We start from the raw sequence: 10170 nt of genomic DNA on the forward strand, positions 1-10170 counted from the left end.
TACATAGAAGTCCAGTCGGACCATTACAAACAAAGTTGACTATAAAAATATCAATGATATCAGTGATGAACAATGGCAAGATCTAAAAGAGGTAAGGGTGCATTGAGAAAAGACTTGTGGGAAGCTGCTGGAGGAACAGAGGTGATAAAAAAAATTTTCATAGCTGAAAATATTGTAAACAAAGACACTACTCAGAAATCACCTATCTGGAACACACTATCCAACCAAATATTCGGAAAAGATACACAAAAAAACAGGCAATGGCTTTTTATTATATGGACGTATGACAGGAGAAATATAAGAACTACGTTACAACCAATGTGTTTAAAGAAACAGGAAAATGAAACCAAAAGTATGCGGACAGAGATTTTGGAAAAAGATGAAACAGAAATGGATAGAGAGGAGTCTGAGGAGATCAATGACTGGGGACAGACAGACACTGAGTGTGACAACTTTGAGGTGATGGAGGTTCCTCCAACAATTGACAACCACAGTAACTCAATCCATGAACTAAAAAAGAATCCAGAAAAAAAGACAGAATCAAAAACAGGGGACCAAACTTATAGACATGTGCCACAAACACCAACTAAATTTAAAGTTTTTCTTCATTCAAAGGTATGGAACAAAATTTGCCCTTTGAAATGCTCCAATAAACTAAGACAACCATGGACCCACTACTTGTACAATCAGTTCAAGAAAAAAAATCCTTGTTGTCCCCTCCGCTTTACATACCAGCATGTCCGAGCAATAGGGAGCCGGAAGCGTATGTGTGGGTACTTAAAAATATGTGCAAAATGTAAATTTTCAACATGCCGTGCAAGGTATTCCTTCACCATGAAGACCAAACCAGCCAAACATCAAACAGTTATTCCTTTAACTGTGTGCCGGACTGGAAACATCTTACACCTAAAAAAAGAACAACAGTTCAGACATGCCAGTAATGTCAGAAGGGGAAATATAGCAAAAACTGTCCTTCAAGGTGTAAGTACAGAATATTATAAAAGGCTGCAAAACACACCCATTCAGGAACTTCTTGCTGGTAACATCACTCACAGCCTAAACAGAAACATTTTGAAAGTCATTTCCCATGAAATCAATAAAGCCATGCAGCAACATGACAACATTCTTCTGGAGACTCAGCTCACACAATCCATAATCCGACAATGTGACACTGCCTCTTATTTGACTCCTGGGTATGTACAACATTTCCAGGTGGATCCTTTTGGGGCTCACATGTACACAGAAACAGGAATAGGCATACTGGTGAATAATCTGAGAGACAGATCCCCTGTCACTCTTTATCTAGATGCCACTGGGAGTGTGATTTCCAAAATTCCACATCAAACAAAACCCATCCTATACTACGCTCTTACCTTGCCAGGTAAAGGAAGAGATGCACCTCCACTTCCAGTATGCGAGATGATATCAAGCGAGCATTCCATTCCTCCTATAACTTTCTGGCTGATGCAGTTTCTCCTCAAACTGTCAAAATACACCCGTCAACAAATTCACCAGGTGGAGACCGATTACAGCTGGGCACTTATGCAGGGAGTAATTTTGGCATTTAATAAAGAAAGTATGCCGGCTTACCTTAATAGGGTGTATGCCATCTGCCAAAAACAAAAGACCTGGGCAGATATAAAATCAGCAACAGTTTTGCACCTGTGTGCAGCTCATATCATCAAAGCTGTGTCTTCAGCTTTTCAAAGGAAGACAGACGACAAAGGGCTGCAAAAGATGGCAACATATGTATTTGCCAGGATGCAAAACACTGTTAATGTGGATGATGCCCTTGCCATTTTCAGACCCTTCTGTATTGTTTTCCTCGCAAGACATGTCAGTAAAAATGTCACAGAGAGTCTTGAATTCTTGGAGGGCCTCATTACAAAAGAAGATGCTATTCTTCAAGACCAAACAGAAGATGACTCAGAAAAGTGGGAGATGGATGAAAATTCATCAAAAACAATTGTTGGTGGTTCTCCATTTTCCAAACTTTTCAAGAAGATCTACGATGATGTCATGGTTGTCTTGGAAAATGAAGAACATCAGAGTGTTGAAAATCCTTATTATTGTCCAGATGTAATCAAGTTCCTTCTGGACAATTACCTGGGGATCTATCCACTTTGGAGCGGGGTTCTACTCGGAGATCTAAAAAGATACGCATGTGACATGGAGTCACTACTTCCTTCCGCAGAAAACTCCAAAACCAGAGACACAAACTGTCATGTTGAAAAATGGTTTGGCATTGTGAAAACATGCATTCTTCAAAAAAAAACATGTGTCCGGCCAGCACACTTCATTCAGACAATGCACACATCTTTGCAGGGACGTTACAGGGAACACATAATGAATAACAATCTTCCTGAAGACCTTCTCAATAGACCTCATAAGCCATCAGGTCATGTGGCTTTTGCAGAAGAGAGGTGGGGAAAACGGCCAACAAAAAAACATAAAAGTGCTGGTAAATCACACTTTTACAGAGCTCCACCTCAAATGCCCACACCTGGGGTGCAAAGAGCAGCACAAACCACCTTTAGTGTCCCTGATGTTCCTGGTGTTGCTGAAGAGGTAAATAGCAGAAGGAAAAAAAAAGTTTTTAACTGACTGTGCACCTACTAACAATATTTTGTGCAGGTGTCTACAAAGAAAAAACATGACATTCCCAAACCAAAACAGACCCCAACAACTGAAAGCAGTGGCATGATAAATGCAAAGGACATTTCACAAGAATATGTTCCTAAAAAGGTACATTTAAAATATTACAATTAATAACTATAAATATACATTTTCCAAAATTATCTTTCTTTCGTACTTACTTTGCCTCTGAAAACCTTTTTTGCACAGGTCCCAACACCAAAATTATGTGATGGTCACAAACTAAAACACAAATCAAAAAAGACACCAAGTGAGTGTGGTGACACAAAGGACAAGACAGACATTGTTAATACAGGCATTGGTGTTGCTGAAGAGGTAAAAGGGACCTTACAAAATGTAGATAAATCATTTAATAATATCTAAGAATCTACTAACATTTTTTTTATTTAGGTAACTAAACTATGGGAATGTCAAGCCACTGAACAGATTGTAGCACGTGTTAAGGCTGTCCATTACAGATTTGACATGACGTTGAGACATAAAGAATTTCTGTCTTTGCGACCCCATGATAGACTATGTGGAGAAGTAAGTGCTCTTTATTATAATATTTGCATTACATTACATTTACCTTATCTAATAATCAACAATACACAAATTACATGTAGAAATTTGTCTAAAAAAATTGGTAGCAATATGCAACAATTTGCAAAACATTTTTGAACTCCCTTTAACTTCTACATGTCAGTTTTTGTAGTGTAGATGCTGTTTTTTACTGAATATAATAAATAATAAATATAGCTATTAAATAAGATATTATTTAATTCAGCTAAGGGATTTTAAGAGCAAGTATCAATACTGTTGTGTTGTCAAATTGTTTAGGTTATGGAAAGTTACATCCGCTCTGTCCTTAACGAACATGACAAGTCTGGGAAAATTTATCAGTTAAACCATCACACCACCTTTGTAATTTTCTATGGCAAAAGAGAACAAGTGGCTCGACAAGGCTTAAAGGATGTGAGTGTGAAGATATACTTAAATATTAAATCTAATTATTTGAATATTGATATAAACATGCATATTTGTTATGTTGTACAGGTTAATTTTGAAGCATTTGATGGGGTTATCACATTTCTTAATATAAGGGACATCCACTGGAAGTTTGTGGTAAGTGATGCAACTTACTTTTAAATACACTGATTTGCATGCATTAATTCCTGATTCAAACAGAGCTTTAAAAAAAATGACTAGTAAAGATAGACAGTTTTTCAGCTCAAATGTGACTGCTTCATTTTTCATATACTACGTTGAATATAACATTTTTCTTTAACCATTGAGACTCCAAAAAAGATTTGAAAAGACTTCTGTTGTAACCACTTGCATGCAATAAAGGGCTAGTCCACCTAAAATTGACAATTCTGTTATTGTAAATGGCATTTATCTCATTTCAAGCCTGTGTGACTTTCTTAGTAGCATAAAAAAATGTATTATATTATATTATATTATATTATATTATATTATATTGAGGAATGTTTAAAAAAAGTGACTCAGTATTTCTCTTTTGTGTTTAGCAGAAGTCATACAGGTTTAGAAACACATGTGTAAATGACAATTGTTTTGTTTTTGTTTTTTTTGGGTGAACTATCTTTTTACTGACAACTAACAAAAAACTACATAGCAAAAACAAAGTGTGAAAACTATACAGTTTCATGTGAAAATAAATGTTTATAGGTAATGGACATGATGGCACAGTATTTTCAGTAATGGTCCCTTTGCTGTTTACAAAAAGCATGTTCAATGTGTTGTGTTGTCACAGTACCTTCATCTTCCATCACAACAAATTTTTGTTGTGGATCCTGCATGTGCTACACCTGACATCAGGAGCCTGACAAACGCATCAAAAAAATTTCAGTAAGCAATTTTTTTCATACAAATATTAACACATACAATCTTAAAAAAAAAAAAAGGAATCTTTAGGATATCTAAATCAAATTGTTACTTAGCAAGTTGTTGTCTAACACAGACAGTACTTCAAAATGCGTCACAATCGCCTGGGAAAAGAGGACCTGGTCAATATTGAGTGGAAAACTGGTCACATAAACCACACAGTGCAAGAGGATGCTACCAGTTGTGGAGTATTTGTTTTACAGGTATTATTGTGCACGATACATAGGCCTACTAAAAGAGTGATTGGGTTTCCCGATGCCATTGCCACTTGTTTAACACATAAAAAGCAGTGCATTTTTCATAGTGGCGAATTTAAAAAGAATTTGTCTGTTAATTTTGCAACTATGAAAATACACTGCTTTTCTCAGACAATGTGAAAGTGTACTGCTGTAGTGAGGTAGCAACTTCGCTTACCCACTCATTTGTAGCGCACCCTAATACGTTGAGGAAAACAGCTCTCTTTAACTGAGTAATGCAACCACATATTGTGGTCTTTCCTTCAATTAATGTTCATGTTTTTAAGAACAGATAACTTAAAAGGTAAGCAGACTTATTTAAAATTTGTTATATACTGTTGTGCTTACTTATATTAAACAATTTTTAATTCATTAAAACAAGTTGTTTCACATAACAGTTTTACTAAGGTTACTCTATATTAGTTGCACTTTTAAAATTTTGCACTTTTGTAAAATTCTAAACAGCTGATAGTTATTGTGTTTAAAGAGGAATGTCTGAAGAATAAATAACACTGAAACTACAAATGTATGTTGTTTTCCTCTATCAAAACAATTGAATATAACACCTCTCTGAGAGGCAAAAACATTTTTTGAAGTTTAAATGTCTTTAATTTAAGACGTGTCTTGTTAATTCAAGATATCTTAATGACACTTTAGATTCTTGTTCTTATGAAACTTTTGTGGAATCTTTTGTTTGAAGGTCCTATATGGTTCAGTCTCATATATATAGAGATGTCAATGTAGTTACATGAAGTTCCGATACTGCAAATTTGACTGTTCAAATTAACATTCTTGAAACTGATTAATATATAGATTATCAATACACTTTGAGTTAAAGTTAATGTGCCTCAACTTAACTCTCAGAGTACCAAAAATCCACTGAAAATGGTTGTTTTATTCAGTTCTATTCATAGAGGGAAACAAGATACATTTCTAGTTTCAATATTTATTTGTCAGACATTCCTCTTTAAATGCAATAAGCATCAGCTGTGTGCAAAGTGAATTGGCCATTGCTAATTTGAAAATTCAAAAATTTGAACATAGCAGCTGCTTTGAGATCCCAATATCTATGGGATTAAACTATATAGAGCCTTGAAAATGACAAAATCCAAAGGAAATTTGATTAAGAATGAGAATCGAGAAGAATTTCTTAATATCCTTCAATACTTTTAGAATTACAAGCATACTTTGGAAAAAAGAATATTTATGGCACTCAGACATAAATATTCTATTAACACAATTGTTCTATACAATTGTGTTAATAGAAAAACACAATACATTTCAAGACTCAACATAAGTTGTTCCTCAGATTTTACTGTGAAGAAAATAAAGTATCAGATGTATGCAAAGTGACCCACATTTAATGTTTTTTGCTTTCTTTGCTATTTATGTTTGTCTTTCTACAGAAAAAATATTAAATAAATCAACCCATTTTCAGAAACTTCCCCAGCTCATTTTTGTCACAGAATGACCCAATTACAATACTTGTATTAAAATGAATAAATTAATTACGTTTCTTTAGAAACTGACCTCATCAGACATTTAAAAGCATACGTTGTAACGAAAACCATCTTCGTCATCTACATTAATTTAGGCCGCATTTACACTGCATGGATGAAATGAACCAATTTTGATTATTCCTCCCATATGACCCACGACAGTGTTTAAAAAAGGAACAAGTGTTAAAAAGTTAAAGACGCTAAACTTTACCATTCATCTGAATTGATGAATTGCTGCGCCGCCATAATGGATTGATATAGTCAACCAATCGGAATTAAGTGCATGGCACATATTTACATTACATTTAATCATTTAGCAGACGCTTTTATCCAAAGCGACTTACAAATGAGAATAGTAAAATCAATCAGTTTACATAGGCCTATTCATCTGAACGTCGATCTCAGCACTGTGGGCGCCGTCAGATGTTCGTTTACAGTATATCGCAGCTCAAGCATTTCGAACTTCGTTTTACCCCTAAACGAAGAACGAAAAACAACTTCGTTTGATACCGTTTGGGCCTTTAGGAATTAAGACGTGCAGTGTAAATGCAGCCCAGACACAGAAAAAGTTCTCATAACCGTAAGCTGTTTTGTACCTTGGAAATAACTCTGAAATATATATATAAATATATATATATATAATATACAAATAACATTACAATAAAATGCATAAGGTAATCAAGAAACGTATGTATGTGTTTGAAATGTGTACTTACCAAACATAGCCTACATTTCGCCTTTAATCTTTACGACGAATCTCCCTGCAAGAGTGTGCTGTGCTGGCCTGCTGCATCAGCAAATTCACAAAGATCGAAAAATTACCGCCTTGTGTTTATATCTACCAAACAGCGCGGTTGTCAGTCAGAATTTCAAGCTTAACCAATCATATAAAACAAAGACAGAGTAATAATTAAAATATTTGTCATTTTGAATTATTAACACTTGATATCCTTATTGGAAAGGTTTTCAAATTATGTCGATAAATTGGCCTATTATTAACAATTATGAGCAATCAGTACTTCTGGAAACCCAACCTTGTAAAAGTAATTTATTAGTAGTAATTTTTAATTTTTTCAACAAAATATTTATAGCCTATATTTTTTGTACATTTTTTTAAGATGATAAAGGAAACTGTGAAACAGTTTCCAGTCATTCCACAGGAATTTCAAATAAATCCTTCAGCAGAAAATATACAAAACCTCAGAAGAGAGATGGCACGGGATATTCTGCTTGCAGCAGGTTATTGCTCAAATCAATATATCATTGCATTTTAATGTAATTTAATTAATTATACCAACTTAGGAAATATTATGCATTAAGTAACTTTACATTTTATCTTAGAATCAAACGAGGAATTCTGCTCTACCTGTGGGCTGAGAGACCTCCCAAACAAGACAGATGTCCAGATGATTGACTGGGTAAATATCTACAGCTGCAAGAAATAATCAAAGTAGACGGCGGCGGCGCCCAGCTATAGTGTGTTTAAGGGAGTAATCAAATCTGTTGTTATTATTAGCCTAAGTCACAGTTAGCGGCATGGATGCAGCATTGCACACCTATTACAAAAGCAGCTTGCGTTCATTTACGATTAATTAATCCAGAAACAATAAAAACATAACATGTCTTGACATAACAGTGAAGTTAATCTAATGACTTTGCTCTCTTTATTGTATTCTTCATGCAGATTCAATGTGACAGGTGTTGTAGGTGGTTTCACATTTTATGTGTAGGCCTACAGTGCAATTCTTCTGATGAAACGGAATGGTTCTGTGAGTTGTGCAGGATGCACTAAAAAGGTGAAGGACAAACAACAGGCAAACAGTTAGCCTAAATGCTAAAGATGTGCCATGGCCCATTATTTTGGGTTGTTACGACCAAATTATCCACTAAATTTCTGCTTTTTAGTGAAATGTTTATAAAGGCCTGTAAAGATTTTGTTGTTGTTGTTGTTGTTTTTGTTCTGACAGTTTTTAATTGTTGGCTGTCTTTAAATCTTTTTGTTGTTATAATCATCACATCTAATATGAATAGAAATGTCATTTTATTTATATATTTATTTATTAATGTCATTTGTTTAGTTGTAGACCTTTTTCTTCTCTTTGTTAGAAAACATCAAAACAATAGTGGCAATGGATTTTTTTTTAAAAACAAAACATTAAAAGAAAAGTTTATCTTAAACATTTGCATGGTTTGCACTGATTTTAAAGTTTTACTTTTAGAAATTGTTTCCAAATATATGTTAATGTCAATTTTAAATTGTTTAAAAATAGTTATTGTTCAATCCACTTGACTTTGGTTATAGGCCTAGAGTAAAAAAGCCATAATAATTATTAAATAACATATAAGTAGACAGTTATCTATATCAATTGTAAAATATTCTAATAACACTTGAGTAGAGGCCTACTCAATGTTACAGTTTTTTTTCAGTTGCTAACATACATTTGTCCATTCTGTAGTCACATTTTCAAAACTCTAAACACATTTAGCAGAACATCCGTCTGTTGTGATACCATTAACACAATTCATGTCGTTTTCACACAAAATGCAGTCAATTAACACATTTTTTAAATTCTTACATTTTCTTTTCATATAAGCTTACCTCATACCAAAATCATGGATCTTTCTCATCTTATTTGCAAATGCTTAAACTCAGCAAGTCAGAAAGGAAGACCCAATGTTCCAATCATTAAATATAGTATAAAACCTCTACTTTTGCAACAACAGCAGCTCAAAAGTATTAAAAAAAATAGAAAAAACAAATACTGAAACAATTAATAAACATTTTTAATTAGCAGATCACTGAAATATTGCGAAATAGCAGATGCCAGTCTCAGTTGGAGGCATAGTCGAACTTCTTTTCATTACATGGACATGGACAGTAAGACTCTGAATCAGATTTGTTCAGTGTAGATGAAGAACAACACAGAGGAGCAGAGAGAAAATAGTATTTGAGTAAGGGAGAAGAATGGAGGAGAGGAGAAGTTGGATCAGAACAAGGGAGAAGAAGAGGTATGGGAGAGGAGGAAGAATGTGTGCTGGATTGTGCATCTCTGTTTTTTCACTTACATGTGGAGTCTATGAAAGCTTATTTCTGCCATGAATAGAAAATAAAAAAGGTAATTGTAAAATGTCTTTTTATCTCACATTTCTGACTTTTTAAACTCAATTCCTATAGTTTATATATCACAATTCTGAGGAAAAAAAGTCAGAATTGTGAGATGTAAACTCACAATTGCAAAATAAAAATAAATAAATAAAAATAGAATTGTGAGATAAAAAGTCACAATTACCTTTTATACTTTTTTATTCTTTGACAGAAAAAAAAGCTTCCAGAAACCAAAGGCCATGTATGTTGGATTTGTTGTTGATCAATGGCAGCAGTTTCATGTTTTCATTTCAGTAAAAGCTTCATGTAAATCTTTTACTGCAACGATTCCACTACCACTGTTCCATATATGCAGAATATGTGGTCTGTGTAGGGCACTAACTACCAAGGGGACACCATCCCACCCTCTATGAGGGCAACATCAACACCACACACCCAACCCCAAAAAAAAGATTTCAACCAAGGGGTCAACTGAAGTTCTGCATAGGGGACTCATCTGACCAGCAGCTGCCCTGAGCAATTCTGATACTTTCTTCTTCTCTTTTTCTACTGTACATTCCATGAAATAATGACTCACTTCTGTTGCCAAGAATGCACACATTCAACACTCAACCAAAAATGTAGAAAAAATGGCTTACATGTATTATACTATTACTGTAGTACAAGGAAACTGAATTATAAAAACAATGGATTTCATATTTTCTGCAGGTAGAACTGAAACATGACAAGTAATGCAGTTTTCATAATGCCATCAACTGTTAGTATTTTGAGAGTCATTGCGCTTTGATTG

The 10170-nt window shown here is 34.2% G+C and overlaps 1 protein-coding gene and 1 long non-coding RNA gene across 3 annotated transcripts; one reads left to right on the top strand and one right to left on the bottom strand.

Annotated features, from left to right (window-relative positions):
• Window positions 1-252: 252 nt before the first annotated feature.
• Window positions 253-4533, bottom strand: LOC125277173. 2 transcript variants are annotated; one of them, XR_007186831.1, is made up of 6 exons: window positions 4412-4533; window positions 2817-2877; window positions 1591-2560; window positions 1374-1482; window positions 1019-1056; window positions 253-906 (listed from the first exon to the last, which is right to left on the bottom strand). It is a non-coding gene; the product is annotated as an uncharacterized LOC125277173 (long non-coding RNA). The 2 variants fall into 2 exon arrangements; XR_007186832.1 differs by having other exon boundaries at window positions 1374-2560.
• Window positions 2380-8144, top strand: LOC125277172. Its single transcript, XM_048205491.1, has 11 exons — window positions 2380-2568; window positions 2635-2745; window positions 2845-2970; window positions 3046-3180; window positions 3475-3609; window positions 3691-3759; window positions 4409-4503; window positions 4616-4742; window positions 7393-7513; window positions 7616-7692; window positions 7959-8144. Exons 1-11 carry the CDS (start codon window positions 2494-2496, stop codon window positions 8064-8066), a joined length of 1179 nt encoding a protein of 392 aa, XP_048061448.1. The 5' UTR covers window positions 2380-2493; the 3' UTR covers window positions 8067-8144.
• The last annotated feature ends 2026 nt before the right edge of the window (window positions 8145-10170 follow it).

This window comes from Megalobrama amblycephala, linkage group LG10 (genome assembly GCF_018812025.1).
Source record: "Megalobrama amblycephala isolate DHTTF-2021 linkage group LG10, ASM1881202v1, whole genome shotgun sequence".
NCBI lineage: Eukaryota > Metazoa > Chordata > Actinopteri > Cypriniformes > Xenocyprididae > Megalobrama > Megalobrama amblycephala.

Excerpts from the sequence above, each read along its gene's own strand:
- LOC125277172 (XM_048205491.1), top strand. The coding sequence starts at position 2,494 with ATGCCCACACCTGGGGTGCAAAGAGCAGCACAAACCACCTTTAGTGTC. Across the intron at positions 3,760-4,408 it reads ACATCCACTGGAAGTTTGTG|TACCTTCATCTTCCATCACA; the intron begins GTAAGTGATGCA and ends GTGTTGTCACAG. Across the intron at positions 4,504-4,615 it reads AACGCATCAAAAAAATTTCA|ACAGTACTTCAAAATGCGTC; the intron begins GTAAGCAATTTT and ends TGTCTAACACAG.